The sequence below is a fragment of the Oncorhynchus nerka genome, linkage group LG18, assembly GCF_034236695.1.
Source record: "Oncorhynchus nerka isolate Pitt River linkage group LG18, Oner_Uvic_2.0, whole genome shotgun sequence".
In the NCBI taxonomy this organism is placed as follows: Eukaryota; Metazoa; Chordata; class Actinopteri; order Salmoniformes; family Salmonidae; genus Oncorhynchus; species Oncorhynchus nerka.
Window position 1 is genome coordinate 28,839,873 of NC_088413.1, and position 24,303 is coordinate 28,864,175.

Sequence of the window (24,303 nt, forward strand, 5' to 3'; positions counted from 1 at the left end):
CCGGAGTGTGGACAGTCGCTGCAGGCTCCGGACTGGGGACCGTCGCTGGAGGCTCTGGACTGCGGATCGTCGCTGCAGGCTCCGGAGTGTGGACCGTCGCTGGAGGATCCGGACTGGGGACCGTCGCTGCAGGCTCCGGAGTGTGGACAGTCGCTGCAGGCTCCAGACTTGGGACCGTCGCTGGAGGCTCCGAGCCCTGGATTTTCACTGCAGGCTCCGAGCCATGGATCATCACTGGAGGCTTCGTGCCATGGATTATCACTGGAGGCTCCGGGCCATGGATTATCACTGGAGGCTTCGTGCCATGGATCATCACTAGAGGCTTTGCACGTGGAACCGGAACAGGTCTCACCGGACTGGGGAGATGCACTGGAAGCCTGGTGCGTGAAGCAGGCACCGGATACACTGGGCCGTGGAGGCATGTAATTCCACATCTTTAAAAGTGAAACCTTCACAAAAAAAACAGGTAAACAGAAACCGAACGTGACGCAACTGTGGCGCACACAAACACTCACAGAAAATAAATAATTACCCACAACATTAGGTGGGGAAAAGGCTGCCTAAGTATGATTCCCAGTCAGAGACAACGATAGACAGCTGCCTCTGATTGGGAACCACACTCGGTCAAAAACAAAGAAATAGAAAACATAGAATGCCCACCCAAATCACACCCTGACCAAATAGAGAAATAAAATGGCTCTCTAAGGTCAGGACGTGACACACACACACATAAACAGGACACACAGGAAGAAACCAAATAATATACAGGAAGTGCTGCTGATTCTGCATCCTGAATGGCTTGGCTTGGCCGGTTTTGATGCCTACTCTCGAATTGCGTGGGTCAATGACCCTGTGACACCAGCGTGGAGACCCTGTGGCCAGTCAGTTTGATTGACAAGGCTGACTGGTATGCTATGCTAGCCTATGGAGAGTGGTCTATAAGCACGGAGCATTGAATCCATCAGTAGAGTACATTTTCTCCTCTCTGTCTCCCTTTTCATAAACACATGTCACACTGGCATTCACCAGAGCCAGACAGAGCACAGCTGTTGCCTCAGTCAGCATCCTTCAAGACTGGAAAGAATGGAGGAAGTTGGCCTTGGAGTTTAAATAGAAGCTGTCGGGAAACAACGTCTCTCTGGTTGGCTTGGGAGAGTGGTTCAGGCAAACAGAAGAACTTGTGTTGAAGAAGAATATAAAGATGGTCTGCATTCTGGTGCTCTGAGAACACATGTTTGCCATAGGTTAACGGAGTGAATTTTTATTTATTTAACCTTTATTTAACTAGGCAAGTCAGTTTAACTAGGCGAGTGAAGCTAATATGGAAGTTAACTTCACAGAGAGTGAAATGACCTATAGCCAATGTTATTCATCTCCATCGTCTCTCATTAAGGATAATGCATGAATGTGTCTAATCTTTCCATCAATCAGATCCACAGCACTTCAGAAGCTCTTTCAGTAACTGTACAATTACAGTAAATGAGGTCATGAGAATGGCAGACAAGGCCATCACAGATCAATGGTCCAAATCAAATCAGTGTGTGCGTGTGTGTGTGTGAGCGCTCAAACGTTGACTGCAGTGCGCTCGACCCTATCATGTGTGTATGTGCCTGTGTGTGCCTCTGTCCATGCGTGTCTGTGTGTGTGAGTGTGTGACCCCAGCCATGCCAGCTCCTCTGAGCTGATTGACAGAGTGTCCATCTCTCCAGAGTGACCCAGTGAATTGTGAATTATTGATCTCCTGTGGGATAAAATGCTGCACACCACCTGGACACTAAATCAATGACAATAAATCAGAAAGAGCACACACACACACACACACACACACACACACACACACACACACACACACACACACACACACACACACACACACACACACACACACACACACACACACACACACACACAGTATGGATCTCAATCAAGCAGAAAGACAAGCCTCGACCACATTGAGGGTCACAGAATGACAGACTGAGAGGGTATGTCTGGAGAGACCCTTTGGATGATTGGACTTTGATATTGAATGACTTTCATGTCTGTGGATGTAAGTTGAGCACCACGGCTTCAGAAACAGCTGTGGAGTTGAATTATGTACAGTGAACTTAACTGTACATATTCTGTGTAAATAAACAAATACACTGAGTGTATAAAACATTAGGAACACCTTCCTAATATTGAGGTGAGCACCCACCCTGCACTCCCTTTTGCCCTCAGAACAGCCTCAATTCATGGGGTATGGACTCCACAAGGTGTTGAAAGCGTTCCACAGGGACGCAGGCCCGTGGTAACTCCAATGCGCCCCACAGTTGTGTCAAGTTGCCTGGATGTCCTTTGGGTGGTGGACCATTCTTGATACACACGGGAATTGTTTTTGCGTGAAAAACCCAGCAGCGTTGCAGTTCTTGACACACTCAAACCTGCGCGCCGGGCACCTACTACCATATCTATTGTCTTGCCCATTCATCCTCTGAATGGCACACATGAAAATCAGAAATTCTGATTATTGTGTAACTGCTCTTTCAGATTGTAATGGGAACCTAGGAAAATTCTGGAAAACTGTCAAATCCCTGAAGACTTCCTCCTCTCTGCCACAACAAATGAATTCTCTGGCCTCATTATGGAAAAAAAGCCATAATTGATGCATTTATTCAACCTTTTATTTAAGTGGGCTATCTCTTTGAAATAACTTCTCAGCCTATTCACAATTATATTGTTTTGGATGCTGATAAGGGAAACTTGCTGAATAATCAGATAAATTATAGTCAAAGCTTTTCTTTTAGTCCATTTATAGAAAAATAATACCTGGATATTTTGCTGGCAATAGATAACAAACAAATCCACAGGAGGCGACCAATTATGATATTTTTTTACCCCCTACAATGTAGAAAATAGTATGAGTAGGTGGGTCTACACTTTTGACTGGTACTGTAAATATCTCACACAGGGCACATTTGGAAACGAGACCTAGGTGTCAATGTCTTCCCTGTCCAAATAAAGGTTTAATAAAAAAATAAACATACACAATTAATGTCTCCCCTTCATCTACACTGATTGAAGTGGATTTGACAAGTGACGTCAAATAAGGGATCCTAGTTTTCACCTGGATTCACCTGGTCAGTCTGAAAGAGCAGGTGTTCCTCACACTTTGAACACTCAGTGTATACTGCCCACAACTGTTTACAGCCATTCACAGTGTAACCAAACAAACATGGCAGGGCTCCAATGCTTGGCATCAAAACACAACCACCACACACGGCTTCTGCAGCACTACCTCGGCACCCCCTCCTCTCGCTCGGTAAAAATCTAAATATTTGTCTCTGTTGACTAGACTGACACATTTCCACTGCCGATGATCAATCATCTGCAGCAGACGGTGTTCAACCGACAATATGAGTTGAGCTCCATAGAAACAGAAGTATCACTCATCACAGAATGTCAACATGGATGGGAATATCAGTTCTAGTAATCTAAAACCTCGTAGAACAGTAGGAAATCATCACTGACTGCATTCCAGGGCCTCAGCAGAGATCTAGGAAATCACCCCCCACTCCCATCCGTTACGTCTATTTACTTGCCAGATATCCTTTTAAAAAGATCATGAGACAGAGGGAGATGACTCTGCCCTGGATATAATTTACAACATTAACAGACGCCGGGGGAGGGATGGCAGGGTCCAAGCGCTCCACTCCCATAGCAGAGAAGGAAAAAAAAACCCACAAGCAAAACAAACCTAATATGAATACATTTGTGACATTGGTTGTCGCGATTCGTCATCACAGGATGACACACAACCTCCGTTATACCGTTAAAGAGGAGAACATTCTCTTAGATTGAATGACAGTTTAATCCTTTTTGTATGCTGCGTTTGCAACCATAGAGGAAAATAATGTAAAAACACCCTCATATCTAACCTATACATTTATTCAGATCAGAGCCACTTATAAATCAGTACATCCAACTAGATGAACAACCACAGGCCATCAATCCCTGCAGGCTCTTCAAAATACCTGCTTTACATCTGTCTCTTCAATTTCTTATTCGCCACCTTCAGTGAGTTTTACCCAGGGTTCATAGGGAGCTCAGGGCCCATGCTACTCCAGATACAGATGTTGGATCTTAATTTGACCAGGATTGTCACAGCAAAATAATCCTGCAGCAACAGGATCGCTGGCTGACTGTTTCAGGCTGTACGATGTGACACAAGCATTATATCGCGAGAAGTCGGATCAGCTTACTGTATACGCATTATATGTTGATGTGTAAGAGAGAGAGAGAGCGAGAGATTTAACTCCACCTATCTTAACCATTATTTAACCAGGAAAATGGTTAATCCCTTGTGGATGAAATCCTCTTTTACGAGGAACTTGACAAGGGAAGGAGACTAACCAAAGGATCCAACACCTGGTAGATGAATCACCACAATGTAGACCAGGTGCGCAAAGAAGACGGAGGAACGGTCAATCAGTTGGAATGGCACTCAGCTCAGCTGGAGCTGGATGGACTGAAGCGTTCAAATCTTACAAATAGAGTTCCACAGCAATGCAGACTGGCTAGGGGCCATGGCACCCTATGGGAGTGTGTCCAACCCTTTTGTGAAGCCTGGCCTTGAGGTAGGTGGTGTATGTTTTTGCCAAGGTCACTACTGTCACTGTACCAGACATATCTAAGTGCATTTAGTTTGATCTAACACTCAAGATAATGTTATTTAACATAGTCCTTCTCCTAAACAACACATTTCCTCCATTCTAAACCCAACCTGAACATCAGTTGTCTGGTATGCGGTATTTTCCTTAAATCAGTTATGCAGTGCTCTGTGCATCGCCATCAACTGGTCCAATCAATAGGTGTTTTGCAAGCCCTGGTTCAACTATAGCGAAGAGGGTTGTGGAGGGGCACCCACTGGTATATCTTTGACAGACGGTTGGTTGCCCCATGGGACCTCAGCACGACATACCTGGGGCCTCCTGTCAATGAAATTCAGTCAATAAGGCTGGGACTGTTCTGACCTGGTATCGCTCTCCCTCTCTCTCTTAGTAACAACAGTGAATTCGTATTCAGACCCCTTGACTTTTTTCACATTTTGTTACGTTACAGCCTTATTCTAAAACTGATTAAATAAAACAATTTCTGCAGCAATCTACACACAATACCCCATAATGACAAAGCAAAAATAGTTTATTCATTTTTTTCAAAATGTATTACAAAAAAAAACAGAAATACCTTACTTACATAAGTATTCAGCCCCTTTGCTATGAGACTTGAAATTGATCTCAGGTGCATCCTGATTCCATTATCATCTGTGAGATGTTTCTACAACGTGATTGGAGTCCACCTGTGGTAAATTCAATTGATTGGACATGATTTGGAAAGGCACACACCTGTCTATATAAAGGTCCCACAATTGACAGTACATGTCAGCGCAAAAACCAAGCCATGAGGTCGAAGGAATTGTCCCAAGAGCTCCAAAACAAGACTTGTCGAGACACAGATCTGGGGAAGGGTACCAAAAAATGTCTGCAGCATTGAAGGTCCCCAAGAACACAGTGTCATGACATTGGCCTGTGGGTGATGTTTATGACCCCCCAAAATAAATACCTTTCTCCCTTTCCTCTCTCTTGACTCTACAGAAGGACTCTTGGAAAGCCTTTGTTAAACATAGAGAGTCTGGGAACATCAAAGGTGTGGGGAAAGGAACCACATTTCGGTAATCCAACCAGCTGAAAATATGCGTTGGTACTTACAGAATATGATGACAGATCAGATGTCACCTGAGACATTATTACTAATGATAGGATGACATAAACTGTATCTTGGAAAGTCTACACATTATAGTTATCAGATTCACATGGAATTGTTGTAAAATGTAAATGTTTAAATATGAAACTATTTGTGAAAAGATTAAATGTAATTTTAGCTTCCAAATGAGAGAATTGGGTTTTCATGTGTGAACTATGCAGTGGCCCTGCCCATGTGAACAGACATTGGTTATAAACTATGAAACACACCCTTCTCTCCCCTCCTATATAAAGCCCTTGTGGACTTGAGGTCCCCATGTTGAAAGGACAAAGACCACCTACAGAACTGAGCCAACCTCAGCAAGAATCTAACGAAATTAGCATTGAATTTCAATGTGAAGGTGACGAGCTACAGCCCGGAAGGATGCATTTCGAATATACCAGCCAGAATATAGCATGAGCTTAAAAGTATGCCAACTTGGTATGAACTTTGAACTCTTATTCACTCCAGAAGTGATACCTCCTAGCCATTTAGTTAGCAACAGTCACTAAACGTGGGCTAGGAGAGGGCGGACAGAGCAGCCATTCTACTGCGCTCCAGTTCACCCCTAGACATTCTTCAGAGGACCAGAGATCCATAAAGGACAAACCGGCATTCCATCGACAACCAATCTACCGAAGCGCAGCTCAGAGTAAATATTTATTGCATTCTCCTTTTTCAAATGGGCGGTTATTTAGAATTCATAAGATTCTGTATTTACGATAGCATAGCTTCTCCCAACCCCCTCTCTTTGTGTAACCAGCCGTCGTATCTGTTCCGTCCACCAGGGACGTTTTCTTTATGACATAATTTGTAATCAATGTATGATCCATTCTGTGTGATTATTTAGGTATTTAGTGAATAAATAATTAAAGCAAATTTTGTATTGCTGATTCAACTTGCTAGCCAGGGTTTATGAAGATTTACAACTTTCAGATGAGACTAAACAAGGTGACGATTAAATATTGACTGCTATTGATGTAAAAGATTACTAGGTCTTTAAGAGTTTATTCGGAAAATAACAGCTCTATAAACATTATTTCGTGGTGCCCCGACTTTCTAGTTAATTACATTCACCTGATTAGCTTAATCAGGTAATATTAATTACAGATAAATGATTTTATAGAATAGCATGTCATATCACTTAATCCGGCTTAGCCAAAGACACGACAACAGTGACCTCCATCATTCTTAAATGGAAGAAGTTTGGAACCACCAAGACTCTTCCTCGAGCTGGCCAAACTGAGCAATCGGGGGAGAAGGGCCTTGGTCAGGGAGGTGACCAAGAACCCAACGGTCACTCTGACCGAGCTCTAGAGTTCCTCTGTGGAGCTGGGAGAACTTTCCAGAAGGACAACCATCTCTGCAGCACTCCACCAATCAGGCCTTTATGGTAGAGTGGCCAGACGGAAGCAACTCCTCAGTAAAAGGCACATGACAGGTCGCTTGGAGTTTGCGAAAAAGCACCTAAAGACTTTCAGACTATGAGAAACAAGATTCTCTGGTCTGATAAAACCAAGACTGAACTCTTTAGCCTGAATGCTAAGCATTGCGTCTGGAGAAAACCTGACACCATCCCTAAAGTAGAGCACGGTGGTGTCAGCATCATGCTGTGGGGATGTTTTTCAGCTGCAGGGACAGGAAGACTAGTCAGAATTGAGGCAAAGATGAACGGAGCAAAGTACAGAAAGATGCTTGCTGAAAACCTGCTCCAGAGCACTCACGACTTCAGACTGGGGCTAAGGTTCAACCTTCCAACAGGACAACGACCCTAAGCACACAGCCAAGACAACACAGGTGTCTCTGAATGTCCTTGAGTGGCCCAGCCAGATGCCGGACAGAACCCGATCTACCATCTCTGGGGAGACCTGAAAATAGCTTTAGAGGATCTGCAGAGAAGAATGGGAGAAACTCCCCAAATACAGGAGTGCCAAGCTTGTAACGTCATACCCAGAAGACTCAAATCAAACCACATTTTATTGATCACATACACATGGTTAGCAGATGTTAATGCGAGTGTAGTGAAAAGCTTGTTTTTCTAGTTCCGACAGTGCAGTAATATCGAACAAGTAATCTAACAATTACACAACAACTACCTTATACACACAAATGTAAAGGGATGGAATAAGAATATGTACATATAAATATATGGATGAGCAATGGCAGAGCAGCATAGGCAAGATGCAATAGACGCTATAAAATACAGTATATGAGATGAGTAATGTTGTTGGTAACAAGCCCACTACTGTTGTGTCGTCTACACACTTGATGATCGAGTTGGAGGTGTGCATGGCCACGCAATCATGGGTGAACAGAGAGTACAAGACGGGGCTGAGCACTCACCCTTGTGGGGCCCCAGTGTTGAGGATCAGCGTAGAGGAGATATTTCCTACCTTCACCACCTGGGGGCGGCCTGTCAGACAGTCCAGGGCCCAATTGCACAGGGGTTGAGACCCAGGGCCTCAAGCTTAATGATGAGCTTGGAGGGTACTATGGTGTTGAATGCTGAGCTGTAGTCAATGAACAGCATTCTTACATAGGTATTCCTCTTGTCCAGATCGGATAGGGCAGTGTGCAGTGTGCAGTGTGATGTGTGCAGTGTGATGGCGATTGCATCGTCTGTGGACCTGTTGGGGCGGTATGCAAACTGAAGTGGGTCTAGGGTGACAGGTAAGGTTTAGGCGATATGACTAGTCTCTCAAAGCACGTCATGATGACAGAAGTGAGTGCTACGGGGCGATAGTCATTTAGTTCAGTTATCTTTGCCTTCTTTGGTACAGGAACAATGGTGGCCATCTTGAAGCATGTGAGGACAGCAGACTGGGATAGGGAGCGATTGAATAGCTAGCTGGTCTGCGCATGCTCTGAGGAAGTGGCTAGGGATGCCGTCTGGGCCAGCAGCCTTGTGAGGGTTAACACGTTTAAATGTTTTACTCACGTCGGCCATGGAGAACGAGAGGGGGGGCTCGCAGTCCTTGGTAGTGGGCCGCGTCGGTGGCGCTGTATTATCCTCAAAGCAGGCAAAGAAGGTGTTTAGCTTGTCTGGAAGCAAGACGTCGATGTCCGTGACTTGGCTGGTTTTCTTTTTGTAGTCGGTAATTGCCTGTAGACCCTCGTGTCTGAGCCGTTGAATTGCGACTCCACTTTGTTCCTATACCGACATTTTGCTTGTTTGATTGCCTTGCAGAGGGTATAACTACATTGTTTATATTCAGCCATATTACCCAACATCTTTCCATGCATGAATGCGGAGGTTCGTGCTTTCAGTTTTGCGCGAATGCCGCCATCTATCCACGATTTCTGGTTAGGGTAGGTTTTAATAGTCACAGTGGGTACAACATCTCCAATGTACTTCCTTATAAACTCCCTCACCGAGTCAGTGTATAAATGGATGTTATTCTCTGAGGCTTCCCGGAACATTTCCCAGTCCGCGTGATCAAAACAATTTTGAAGCGTGGTCAGACCAGAGTTGAATGGTTCTTGTCACGGGAACATCCTGTTTGAGTTTCTGCCTACAGGACGGTAGGAGCAAGATGGAGTCGTGGACGGATTTGCCGAAGGGAGGGTGGAGGAGGGCCTTATATGGATCGAGGACGTTAGAGTAGCAGTGGCCAAGTGTATTGCCAGCGCAAGTGCTACAGTCAATGTGTTGGTAGAATTTAGGTAGCCTTATACTCAAATTAGCTTTTTATAAAATTCCCAGCTACTATAAATTCAGCCTCAGGATATATGGTTTCCAGTTTACATAGAGTCCAGTGAAGTAACTCTCTCTCTCTACCTCTCTCTCTCTACCTCTCTCTACCACTCTACCCCTCTCTACCTCTCTCTCTCTACCTCTCTCTCTCTCTACCTCTCTCTCTCTACCTCTCTCTCTGTACCTCTCTCTCTGTACCTCTCTCTCTGTACCTCTACCTCTCTCTCTAACTCTCTCTCTACCTCTCTCTCTCTCTACCTCTCTCTCTCTACCTCTCTCTCTCTACCTCTCTCTCTAACCTCTACCTCTCTCTCTACCTCTCTACCCCCCTCTCTACCTCTCTACCATCTCTCTCTACTCCTCTCTCTACCTCCCCTCCCTCTCTCTCTACCTCGACCTCTCTCTCTAACCTCTCTCTACCTCTCTCTACCTCTCTCTCTACCCCCTCTCTACCTCTCTACCCCCCCCTCTCTACCTCTCTTTCTACCTCTCCCCCTCTCTCTACCTCTCTACCCCCTCTCTACATCTCTCTCTACCTCTCTACCCCCCTCTCTACATCTCTCTCTACCTCTCTACCCCCTCTCTACCTCTCTACCTCCTACCTCTCTACCTACCCCTCTCTCTACCTCTCTAACCTCCCTCTCTCTCTGTACATCTACTTCTCTCTCTCTAACCTCTACCTCTCTCTCTAACCTCTACCTCTCTCTCTGTACCTCTACTTCTCTCTCTCTGTACATCTACCTCTCTCTCTAACCTCTACCTCTCTCTCTACCTCTCTACCCCCCTCTCTCTACCTCTCTACCCCCTCTCTCTACCTCTCTACCCCCATCTCTACCTCTCTCTCTACCTCTCTACCCCTCTCTCTCTCTCTCTACCTCTCTCTACCCGTCTCTCTCTCTACCTCTCTACCCCTCTCGCTCTCTCAGTAACTCACTGTGCGCCGCCTGGCAAGTGAGTGAATGTTGGTGATCCTTGACTTGCCCTCGACCTATAGGTACACACAACTCTCCCACTTTTTATTCCTCCAGATCATGTCTTGAAAACAAACAGATAAATTCTGGAGTGCTACCATCTCCTCCAGCACAGAGTGCTCTCCTTCTTTCCTGCTTGACTTCTCTATCCCCCTCTCTCTCTCTCTAGTCTCCTTCTTTCCTGCCTGACTTCTCCCCCTCTCTAGTCTCCTTCTTTCCTGCTTGACTTCTCTCTTCCCCTCTTCTCTCTCTCTCTCTCTCTCTCTCTCTCTCTCTCTAGTCTCCTTCTTTCCTGCCTGACTTCTCTCCCCCCTCTCTCTCGTCTCCTTTTTTCCTGCCTGACTTCTCTACCCCCCACCTCTCTCTCGTCTCCTTCTTTCCTGCCTGACTTATCTACCCCCCTCTCTCTCTCGTCTCCTTCTTTCCTGCCTGACTTCTCCCCCTCTCTCTTGTCTCCTTCTTTCCTGCCTGACTTCTCTCCCCTCTCTCTCTCTCTCTCTCTCTCTCTCTCGTCTCCTTATTTCCTGCCTGACTTATCTACCCCCTCTCTCTCGCTCTCTCATCTCCTTCTTTCCTGCCTGACTTCTCTCCCCCCCCCCATCTCTCTCTCTCTCGTCTCCTTATTTCCTGCCTGACTTATCTACCCCCCTCTCTCTCTCTCGTCTCCTTATTACCTGCCTGACTTATCTACCCCCCCCTCTCTCTCTCGCTCTCTCTCTCTCGTCTCCTTATTTCCTGCCTGACTTCTCTCCCACTCCCCCTCTCTCTCGTCTCCTCCTTATGTGAGACAGGACAGAGAGCTGACAGCTTCTAAAAATAGCAGCCTGGGTAGAGGCATGTTCTGGCCTTCTCCATTCATAGAATAAGCCTACACTTTTCCACTTTTTCCACTTTTTTTCCTACACTTTTCGTGCATATAACAAAACCAAATGATTAAGCATTTCTAAGAACTTAAAATGAGGTCCTGACATTTCTCAGGAGGGCTTTAGTTTAGCGACTGTTTGCTGGTATACCAGTTCACCAAGGCTGCACATTAAACCATTACCTTGGAGTGAATAGCAAGTGGAATAACAATTCCATAGCTACTGTATAACCAAAATGTATTAATTTATGCTTTTAATCTTTTTGTAAGTTGAATTGACCATAATAGCCAAAGCAAATTATGATTCTGTTTTAATACTGGTATTAAAACAGAATCTCTTTTCAAGTAGTCAGCAGCCAAAACACCTCTTATTGATAGGGGACTGTTTCAGCCTCACTCTAAACACTGTTGACATGGCAACCATGGAAGCCTAGACATGCACTAAGGAGCTTGTTATATATAATTAACGTAGTGAAAGGAGGAAAAACAAGCTTTTTTAATTATCAGATAATATTCCTTCTCCTACATCTGTCCCCCCCTCTCTCTCTGTACTCCCCCTTCTCTCTTCCCCCCCTCTCTCTGCACCCCCTCTCTCTCTCTGTACTCCCCTTCTCTCTGTCCCCCTCTCTCTCTGTACTCCCCCTTCTCTCTGTCCCCCACTTCTCTCTGTCCCCCTCTCTCTCTGTCCCCCACTTCTCTCTGTTCCCCCTCTCTCTGTCCCCCACTTCTCTCTGTTCCCCCCTCTCTCTGTCCCCACTTCTCTCTCACCCCTCCTCTCTCCCTGCCTCCATCCACCCACCCATCCATCCAAGCCTCTTCCATTCTCTCTGCTGCTCTCTCAGTCATCTAAAAATACATCTTCGTTTCCTTTTCTCCCTCTCGTTAATTGAAGCACAACATACTCCTGATTAGCCAGGAGTGAGGAAGCGGGCGTGCTAAGGCTGACTTAGCGTTGGCAATGAGGACATGACAGGCCCATGAAAGATGCAGGTAGAAGAAACTACATTATTCAGCCTGCAATGCCTCCTACCTCACGGTGCACTTTACATCACTGGCTGAATAAGGCCACACTGAGGCTGCATCTGAAATAGGGCCTGGTCAAAAGTAGTGCACTAAATAGGGAATATGCGCGCCATTTGGGACACACCCTCACTCTAGCTAGTGCTGTGGTAGACTGGAGCCTCACACTTCATTGGGCTACTTCACTGGCTGGCTGACAACAATTCTATAGTTGCATTAGACAGGCAGCCCAGTTCTGATCTTTTTCCCACTAATTGTTATTTTGACCAATCAGATCAGTTCTAAAAAAGATCTGACGTGAGCACATCTGATTTGATTGGTCAAAAGACCAATTAGTGGAAAAATTATCCGAATTGGGCTGCCTGTCTAAACACAGCCAAAGAAGACCAAGGTTGAATTCCCGAATTGGAACCGTGTTCTCTGACATTGCTGGTTGTAAGAAATGGTAATAGAGCTCTGCTGATGTCGAGAATGTTGTGAGCCATATAGCATATGCAGCCTGTGAATGTTGAAACCATCTTGAATTGAGTTTAAAAAAAGGCCTTACTGTTTCGGCTCAAAGCCATTTAGGATGAGCAATATGAATTGTTCTAGTTTTCAAATGTAGATGTAAATGTACATTCATAAATGTAAATTCATGAATTGTTCATTCTTTCAATGATGTAGTCAAGCTATATACCACGAAGATTAACACCATCACCCCATTACCTTGTTTGTGCATTCTGTTTTCCAAAGCAGAAGCGTGAAGACGCTTGTCCCACTGTCATTCTTAGCGTTGGTGTTGATGATGCCATACAAAAACATAATTCGATTTCACAATAAAGGTCCCATCTTTCAACTCTAACTGTGTGGAACAGCCTGAGGATGGCTCTGTGCATATTCACTAAACTTCAACTCATAATAGTAGCTTCATTTGGGATGGAAGATTATTTTTTGTGTTTCTGCACAGTCCGACTGCAATGGACTCGACCTCAAACACTCCCATTGTATCTTACCTGTGTTATAGTGCTTGGTGCAGTATCTCAGATCCGTCTCATCCTTCATTATGAACTGTGGGAGGGTCAACCCATCAGCTACCTGGACTGGTCCATTCTCCTGCCACTCAAAGATCAGGTCGTTCATTGTGTAGCCAACTGGAAAAGAAGAGAGGCGGGACTTGCAATCAGACAATATAGCCTAGGCCTGGGTTACTGTACAGTAAAAGTACTGTGTGTCAACAGCAGACGTAAAAAAGTCTTTATAAATACATATTCAATTGATGATTTATACATTTCATATCTCCACCTAGACCAGAAGTATGGGAAAATCAAAATATCATGGATACCTTATGTGTTATATGCTGTATCATACATGAAATATCAATGCTATAGATTACACTGAATCAAGGATAAGTTGTTCATTTCAATAGATCAACCAGGAGTCAATGTTGTTAATGTCATGCTAAAGGAATAAGCACGGGCAGACTGCATGGGCCAACCCACTATTTAGTATACCAATCCACTATTTAGTATACCAACCCACTATTTAGTATACCAACCCACTATTTAGTATGCCAATCCACTATTTAGTATACCAACCCACTATTTAGTATACCAACCCACTATTTAGTATACCAACCCACTATTTAGTAAACCAATCCACTATTTAGTATACCAATCCACTATTTAGTATACCAACCCACTATTTAGTAAACCAATCCACTATTTAGTAAACCAATCCACTATTTAGTATACCAATCCACTATTTAGTATACCAACCCACTATTTAGTATACCAACCCACTATTTAGTATACCAACCCACTATTTAGTATACCAATCCAATATTTAGTATAGCAACCCACTATTTAGTATACCAATCCACTATTTAGTATACCAACCCACTATTTAGTATACCAATCCACTATTTAGTATACTAATCCACTATTTAGTATACCAATCCACTATTTAGTATACCAACCCACTATTTAGTATACCAACCCACTATTTAGTATACCAACCCACTATTTAGTATACCAACCCACTATTTAGTATGCCAATCCACTATTTAGTATACCAACCCACTATTTAGTATGCCAATCCACTATTTAGTATACCAACCCACTATTTAGTATACCAACCCACTATTTAGTATACCAACCCACTATTTAGTATGCCAATCCACTATTTAGTATACCAACCCACTATTTAGTATACCAACCCACTATTTAGTATACCAACCCACTATTTAGTATACCAATCCACAACAACCTTGGATTATAATGGTTTATCCATTAAAAAATGGGTAATTCAGGCAAACATTTCCCAGGGTGGAATGTATGACTGAGGCCTTACAGATAATGGAGTGACTGATGAGAAAGGAGGAGGGATGGAATGTGTGACTGAGGCCTGACAGATAATGGAGTGACTGACGTGAAAGGAGGAGGGATGGAATGTATGACTGAGGCCTAACAGATAATGGAGTGATTGACGTGAAAGGAGGAGGGATGGAATGTGTGACTGATGCCTTACAGATAATGGAGTGATTGACGTGAAAGGAGGAGGGATGGAATGTATGACTGAGGCCTTACAGATAATGGAGTGACTGACGTGAAAGGAGGAGGGATGGAGTGTATGACTGAGGCCTTACAGATAATAGAGTGAGTGACGTGGAAGGAGGAGGGATGGAATGTATGACTGAGGCCTTACAGATAATAGAGTGACTGACGTGAAAGGAGGAGGGATGGAATGTGTGACTGAGGCCTTACAGATAATGGAGTGATTGACGTGAAAGGAAGAGGGATGGAAAGTATTCTAATGTGATCAGATGAACAAAACAGGTCTGATTCTAAAGCCATGTTGACTTTACGATAATATCTCAGGAACGGCATGTAAAACTGGGACCTTGAAATGGGGAAAAAAATGAATCCATTAGTTTATTCCTCGGAATAAGGTCCCAGTTAACTGAGTACTAGTCATGCTAATGACCTATTTTCATTTGAATCATTACCATCTCCTATAGTGTCCATCAGCCAGCTATAGGGAACGGGCATTCTAACAGCTATGCCCTATTGTGCAAGCCGAAAAAGCTATCCAGTCTCCAGTAGGAAAATATATATCTTTGAACGTAAGGACACTGAAAGATACCGACAAGAGTTAAATAATCAAGAGAAATTATATGAAATATCTGCACCTGGATATAGAAGCATCTTGAATATATCTCAACCTTGCATGTAGGCTATTTATCTTTAACCCAAAGTATCCCACGATGCAGTTCACCAGCCCAGGGACTAGGCAGTACAGACATTTCGGTTAATATTGGGAGATGAAATTAGTCAAAGCAGCCTCCGCAGTATGAGTCAATGTACTGTAGTCACAACATGACTCAGAACTTCCTCTGCTCCTACATTCCTATTGGCTCGCACTAATGGCTGATTTTCGAATGCCAGTTGACGTCTTAGGTGGTGGATGAGGTGAGTTTCCCCCTATGTAAAGCACTTGGAGCATCTGGAAAAGCACCATTTAAATCCAATAAATTATGACATTATTAGGATAAATACCGGCCATACATACATTCTAAATGATGCCACAGTATCCCAACAGACCGACCATCATAACCATTCATTATAATTGATAAGATTTCATAAATTACATAAAATAACCCATGCCTATCTATTTCCCTCCATTCCAGACACCGGGCATCGACCCATCAACATCATTCCCTTTTAACTTTGAACTCACATTTCAAATGGCTAAAACCAGCCAGAAGGGCCTCGCCAACTGTGGTACATAAAATAATGAAATAACGCGAGGCCATACAAATGAAGACAAATGATCTCCCCAAGCATTAAACAGTACAGCGCCATGTTAACTATCCCCCCGGGCCGCAACTGCACTGGAAAGGACAGGGTGTGTAAAAAAGTATAAAACAATTAATGATGGAGCACCATGTAATTATAGCATCTCTGTGTCCATTTTGTACTTCCTTCCACATGTTAGAGAGGTGTAGAGGGGGGAGGAAAGGGTGAGAGGAAAGGGTGAGAGGAGGAGGAGAGGGAGGACGGGGAGGAGATAGAGTTAGAGGAGACCGAGGGGGGGGGGGGGGGGATTTAGCATGGCCATTACTATTAATATAAATTAATCCACCCTCTGCTGCCCCTCTGAACATATTTAATTTGTAGGTAATGAAGGGAGACATAGAGGAGGGTTTCCTACTCGCTACCGGACATTGATTCACTTCCCACTCACTGCAGTGTCTCCCACATCTGGCCATATCTGCTAACCTCTGCCTATACCCAAGTCAAATTATACGCTTTCCTCAACACACTACCTTGCTTATTAAAAATAAGAGTCAATTCAGAGTCAATTCAAGTTCAGACCAAGTTATAGCACATCATACAGACTGTTAATACATCATTTATATTATATCATATGTGCTCCCTCTGTATTCCTTCAATATATTCCTCAAGTCATTGACTCCCAATTCCTGCTGATTGGAGTGTTTCTACATGATCTTCTGTGGGTTAACGTGCTTGGCCTATCTGATCCAAGCCGTTCAGAGGCTGGCTGAGCGGAGCAGGCTTTAGTTTTGTGGGTACAGTGTGTCCACTTCTGCTAGCTCTGTGGGAGTAAAGTGTTATCTTGTGACTGGCGTTATCACAGTCATGTTTTGACTCGAGAGAGCGAGAGAGCAAGGGGAGGGGAGTACTACAAACTCTCTGACACAGAGACAAGAGATGTCCCGGCTAAAAGCCTCTGCGGCTGCGACACAGCAGCAATCGGCATGAATTATTTTGCGACACACTCGGGCCCCTGTGCAAATGCAAGTATTTGCCAATTTGCTACATCTTTTAGTGGACAGTGGACACATCCAGTGCTGTGTCTCCTCAAGTCCACACATATTTAACAAGGTAACGGAGCACTTCCTTTACTCCAGGTGGATAAAAGCTAATAGGGGAGTGTGCTGTAGGGAGATGGGGAACGCATAGCGATTGATGGTCCACAGGGATTGATTTCTGCTGTGTAGGAACCCCACTCACAAAGCGGCTCATCATGAAGCGGCTCATCTTGATGGATGGAGTGATTGGGACTTGAAATTCACTTAAATGGATTCAGGAAATGGACAAGTGCTACGGGTCAAAACTATGGTTAAGATTATGTAGTAATAATACGCGAAAGAAGTGTATATGAATTTTAATATCTATATACGCGGCTAGATATTGATGTTTTACTCAAGGACAATCTGAAGATTACCCCGTAAAATGTTCCAATAATTATGCTCCTTATATGCACATATTCAGCTGGCACTTGATAGGCTCATACATGTCCTCCCTTATTAGAAGTGACTTTTGCATATCTAAATATATGTTAATAACCCTCCACTAACAGCCTTCATAACCAATAACTACTGGTCTACTGGCCAGAATGAGTCCATTCCACAGGGCCATAAAGACAGTCCAGGCAGGAAGAGAGCCTAGAGTATTAGGTCAGCGGTGTGTGTGTGTGTGTGTGTGTGTGTGTGTGTGTGTGTGTGTGTGTGTGTATAAGCGAGAGCCTACATTTGTGCATCTGTGTGGTCACAAGAGGACATACCACCCACACTGGCATGACAAGGCATTATTATCCTACCCAGGTAAACCCATGCCCACGCTCTCTTCACCACAAATCTGATGAGATTATTTTACCAGTGACCTCAATATTTATTGGAACTATAAAAAGCTCCCTACTGCCCGTCAGATGAAAAATTTAAATCTGAACATTTTACGTAACAGGCTTTTGTAATTTTATTCCACATATCCACGACGGATACTGCAGTCACAGGGCTATAATGAGTGGATAATATACTAAATACTGCCGTACTACTACAGTAATATTATAGTGCTGTACTCACAGCTCTCTAGCTGCATGATACATGTCTGCACGTCCATGGGGAAGTTCTTCAGGTCCATCGGACAGGAGAGGGTTAATGTCAATCTGGAAAACAGACAATAGAAAATAAAAACATGTGAGTATACATCACAACTAGGTATCGTTTGACTTGAAAGGGGCTATACATTAGGCATTCATACCTACTTTGCACATTCATCACCACTATCACGAGCCTTATGAATGTGTTAAGTATGGGTTCTGAATGTGTTAAGTATGGGTTCTGAATGTGTTAAGTATGGGTTCTGAATGTGTTAAGTATGGGTTATGAATGTGTTAAGTATGGGTTATGAATGTGTTAAGTATGGATTATGAATGTGTTAAGTATGGGTTCTGAATGTGTTAAGTATGGGTTCTGAATGTGTTAAGTATGGGTTCTGAATGTGTTAAGTATGGGTTATGAATGTGTTAAGTATGGGTTATGAATGTGTTAAGTATGGGTTATGAATGTGTTAAGTATGGGTTATGAATGTGTTAAGTATGGGTTATGAATGTGTTAAGCATGGATTATGAATGTATGGGTTTAAGTATGGGTTATGAATGTGTTAAGTATGGGTTATGCATGTGTTAAGTATGGGTTCTGAATGTGTTAAGTATGGGTTATGAATGTGTTAAGTATGGGTTATGAATGTGTTAAGTATGGGTTATGAATGTGTTAAGTATGGGTTATGGTTATGAATGTGTTAAGCATGGTGTTAAGCATGAATGTGTTAAGTATGGGTTATGAATGTGTTAAGTATGGGTTATGAATGTGTTAAGTATGGGTTATGCATGTGTTAAGTATGGATTATGAATGTGTTAAGTATGGGTTATGAATGTGTTAAGTATGGGTTATGAATGTGTTAAGTATGGGTTATGAATGTGTTAAGTATGGGTTATGAATGTGTTAAGTATGGGTTAAGTATGGGTTATGAATGTGTTAAGTATGGGTTATGAATGTGTTAAGTATGGGTTAAGTATGGATTATGAATGTGTTTTGAATTCCTTTATGTAGCTACCCATTACATTAGGTGGTAGCGGATTTTCTGCTGAGGCCAGACAAAATTGATTCACTGTTTAACGGATTTTCCCCCCAGAAAAGTGAGGCGAGCGAGCAATTAAAAAAAAAAAAAAATCATTAGGAGGATAAGGAATAACAGTACTTTACCACATTGTCCTAGTCCATATGGACATGAAGAATACGCAAAATATTCAATTTCAGACTGATTATTTGATAATCTGATTATCAGATTATTATTATTAATACGCAAATTAACATGAATGATCATTATTCACATTCGAGTTGCAATATTCTATCATATTCAAAAATGATTGAAAAAAAAAGGTTATATATGAATGTATTATCAGTGCATTAATCTGCTTAATTGTATACCCTAACAAATTCAAGAAAGATTAACAGTAAATAATTGTAATCAAATTATTTATTTATTTAATATTTATTTAATTATTTAATTATCAAATTATGTTGATGGATAATAATGAGTTCATTACCTGAGTGCATCTCTATAGCTGAGGCGTTAACAAAATATTCATACAAATATGATTAGGCCTCTCATAGATTAGGCCTTGTAGAAAGAGGATCAATCAAGTTAGGTCTACCAAATGAATGTAGCAGTGGAAAACACTACATAAATCCAGCCATACAGTATAAACTTTCATCATCCTCAAAAAATAGATGTTGTTTATAACGTGCACAATTAGAAGCATCAAGCTATACAGATCAAACGTGACTAAATGCGAGCCCAGTAACTTCTCACCGCCTCCTCCTTCGGCTGTCTCGTCTGGCTGCCACGAATACCCCCCCCCACCTGCTGATCTGCACGAAGTGTGTGCGTGCCACTGGTGATGCACGTCGACATGCATCGTCACTTCAAACTCATTCCGTCGTGGTGTTATCGGTTGGCCAACTACTACTGGTAGTACCGGTAAAATGTAAGATATGAATCGCAAATCACCATACAGCTGACACACTTCGATTTCATCAATCATTTTGACTTCAATTTGATTGTCCAAAAAATACTATCAGCTTGCAATGCGTCTTTGCTGATGAATGTCCTGTTCTCTGATGCAATAACCATGAATTTAACCGACTGTTTGTTTATAATGAGCGACGTCCCACGTTTAACCTGGACACATAAATAGTAGGAATTTGCGCTGGCTTCAGCCATGACAGCATGCGAGAGAAATTAAACATCTGCACGTCGCCTGCAGGTGCCAGCCTGTGTGTTTCACTGTCCAATCCGAGGCTCGAACATGTCCTGAGCGCGTGATCTGAGGTGGTTTGGTCTCTTGGGAAAGCATCTAGAGAGTGTGGACCGCAAGTGCATTATAAACAGAGAGCAGCATATATTGGCCAGAAAATAACACATCTGATTAGTAGTATTTTTTTTAAAACTTGGGGTGTGGAGAAAAGTGAGGCGGGGCATCCATTAAACAGTAATTCAACTTTGTCTTACACTCTTAGGAAAAAAAGGTGATATCTAAAAGGGTTCTTCGGCTGTCCCCATAGAAGAACCCCTTTTGGTTCCAGGTAGAACCATTCTGGTTCCAAGTAGAATCCTTTCGAGTTACATGTAGAACCCTTTACACAGAGGGTTCAACATGGAACCCATAATAGTTCTACCTGGAACCAAAAAGGCTTTCCTATGGGGTCAGCAGAAGAACTGCTTTGGAGCCCAAAGAGTGTACATTCACATGTATCATGTCTGGACAAATCCTGTCAAGTGTCAAGTGAACTTGGCTCAGTGTTGAACCAGTAGTGCTGTAAATCCCTGGCGAGGAGAGAGAGAAAGAGATAGAGAAAGAGAGAAGCAGAGAGATGAGAAGGATGGAGAGAGAGAGAGAGAGAGACATCCAGTTGGAGGAGAGGGAATGAACGAATGAGAAAAAGGATAGAGACAAAACAAAGAAGGCTGACGGTTTTAATTACGTCCTCCACCCCGGAGACGCCAGGCTGCGGACTGACTCCATGGCCGATGGGATCCCTCCGCTCCGTCGTGTTATATCCTCTCAGCCTTCCATCACAGCTTTTCTACGGCCCCGCCACTACACAACTGCATAACTCAACCCGACTGATGCCGTCGACTCAAGGCTTTCAACAATTCACCGCTCCACCTTGAGATTTACCCAACATTGTGACACCCCCCGTTCTGGCTTTATGTTTATTGACAGAAGATGAGAAGTGTCCCATCTTGATTGAGGGTGTGGCAGAGCATTTTTGTCAGTACACTCTTTGAAAAAAGGGTTCCAAAAGAGTTCTTCAGCTGTCCTCATAGGAGAACCCTTTTTAATTCCAGGTTCCAGGTGGCATTCTTTTGGGTTCCACGTAGAACCCTACGGGGAAAGGGTTCTACATAGAACCCAATAGGGTTCTACCTGGAACCAACAGGGTTTTACCTGGAACCCCAAAAAATAGTTCAAAGGGTTCTCCTATGCGACAGCTGGCGAACCCTTTTAGATTCTAGATAGCACCTTTTTTTCTAAAGAGTGTAGTGGATTGAATGTTTCGAGTTTGGATAAGACTCGGGGTGAGTTATTGGCCATTCGACGGGCCTATAGTCTGATTATGTGATTGATGTATCATTGTAAGATGGTCATTTGATGATGCTTAGACCCACACCTCTTTAGGGTTTTACACACTACTGAGCCGAACTGAGCTGAGCCAAACCAAGCTGTACTGAGCTAGCCTGGTAATGAATCCACCATAGTTGATGGAATTATCTGAGCCCAGTTTGGTTAAGTTAGGTATTATAATGTGAAAAGGGTGTTAGTGGGATCCATACTGTACACACTCACCGTATAGAATAGAGGACGTTGCCGTTCTTGAATATTCTTAACAGCTTGTTGTCTGTGGTGACTTCGTGGAAATGGGCCCCTTTCTCGTTGGCAAAGAACAAGTCAGGTTTCCAGATAGAGTCCAACATAGAGGGGTCCAGGTCCAGAGAACCGTCAGGGTACTCTGTGTACGCTAACCTGGGGTCGTTCCACTTTTGACGGAGGAAGATGTTCACTCTGTAGTCCTAGTGGATGGAGGGAGGGAGAGGGGAGAGGGAGGGTGGGAGAGGGAGTGAGGGAGAGGGGAGAGGGAGCGAGAGGAGTAGGGAATTAGTGACAGGTTGTGATTTGCAGTTGACTGCAGGGTCTTAACATGGTACACTGAGCTACAGTACTGTGTCCTGCCCCTCTGCATTCATCACATTCCCCAGAGATCTGAGTTTAGGGTCCTCGTGGTCCCAGCTGATGCTCATGGAGCAGACACCACTGAACCAGGCAGAGGGGCACCTACAGGGGCGCGAAGTCCACATATGGTGGTGACACTTTGGGGACGCGAAGTCAGTACTGTATCCTCCCCTCTAAGGTCCTGGTGGTCCCTGCTGATGTTCAGAGTGCTGACATCAATGAACCAAGGCAGAGAGGACCATGAAGTCCCCATATGATGGGGACCAGGGGCGCGGATGCGTCGGATGCCTCTGGTGCTCCCGGGATCAACTCCCCTATTCTTTCAGTTCCTTTCCCTGTTCCCTGTGCTGTCGTCACTGTCACTTAGCCACACGCCACCGTGGCTTTCTAATGAAGCTGATGCTTTATAGGGATTTGCTTATTAATAATGTCCCTTACATCTCTACGTCCGATCCCCATAGTCCATGTCGCAGTGTACGGCCCATGCCCTGTCCAGTTGAATTCATCTATAGTACTGCACAGATTTTCTATGTTCCATAGGGGGAAAAGTCCTGTCAAAATTGACATGCCCTAAAGGCACTTCAGGTATCATTTTTTTAAATGAATGCTCCAACAATAAAAATCTGTTTCAGCCTTTGTTAACTTCCAACTAGGTGATATATATATATATATATTTGAAATCATACTTCATTTTAGGGGATACATCAGTATAAATGGCCTTTTTCCTTACCAGTGTTGCTAAGCAAATACCAAGCTGTAATTACGTATCTTGTCTGCCTCAGCCGGGTGAAAACGCAAGACATTTTTTATTTGCTTTTGTTAGATTTTTCATGAACATTTAGAGTAGATGTTACATAAAGTGCAGTGCAGAGAAAAGGACTGGCATATCCCATCTGAAGGCATCTGCTGTTCGGAGACAACGTCAGCACAGCAGCTCTCCTGCTATCAAACATATGGTGCACTATTACCATTAGCACTCATCACTTTAACGGGAATGACAATATCTATTCACTTGAGCTCGTTCAGAGCTGAAAAGGCAGACAGACCACTGAGAAGAACAGCTGGGAAAATTGGGATAGGTTTGATTAGGCATGACGGTGTTTGTTTTGTTCATGGTCCAGGGGCCTGTGCAGTTGTTCGTTTTCATAATGGTTAGCGTTAGGACTCGGCTAGGGAGAGCCGATCCCAAATCAGTTGCTAACGGTAGTTCCACAATGTGTATTCGTTCAGCAGCTGATCATGAATAATGACACTGAGCCTGCTCTCTCCCACTCTCTGACCCAGACTGAACAGGGAACCACATCTCACAATTGGGAGTTCACTTTTCATTGAACTTAAACTGGTGCTCCCGAAAAGCTGTGGGATTTTGTTGCTTACTCAAAACATATTTTTTTCTCTAATCTGTGATGGCGGACCGGGCCTCCAACCCATATGGGAAATATCTAGCACGGGTGATCGTCCCACATTTTTCTGCAATACTCAGTCTATCACTAGTCCTTCTTATAGAAACACACTAACATACTGTAGTCTATACAGGCACCTTGAGGTACTATGGTACACATACTGTAGTCTATATGGGCACCTTGAGGTCCTATGGTACACATACTGTAGTCTATATGGGCACCTTGAGGTACTATGGTACACATACTGTAGTCTATACGGGCACCTTGAGGTACTATGGTACACATACTGTAGTCTATATGGGCACCTTGAGGTACTATGGTACACATACTGTAGTCTATACGGGCACCTTGAGGTACTATGGTACACATACTGTAGTCTATACGGGCACCTTGAGGTCCTATGGTACACATACTGTAGTCTATATGGGCCCCTTGAGGTACTATGATAAACATACTGTAGTCTATATGGGCACCTTGAGGTCCTATGGTAAACAT

General features: G+C 43.6%; 1 protein-coding gene across 1 annotated transcript in view; it reads right to left on the minus strand.

Moving 5' to 3' along the window:
* Positions 1-348: 348 nt before the first annotated feature.
* Positions 349-24,303, minus strand: part of LOC115122622 (glycine receptor subunit alpha-3-like) — a 111,603-nt gene continuing 87,648 nt past the window's right edge. Inside the window, exons 4-7 of the mRNA XM_065003332.1 lie at positions 22,022-22,245; positions 18,192-18,274; positions 13,321-13,458; positions 349-449 (exon numbers count right to left, since the gene is read on the minus strand). Of these exons, the coding sequence (XP_064859404.1) occupies positions 349-449; positions 13,321-13,458; positions 18,192-18,274; positions 22,022-22,245 (546 nt within the window). The remainder of the gene's footprint in view (positions 450-13,320; positions 13,459-18,191; positions 18,275-22,021; positions 22,246-24,303) is intronic.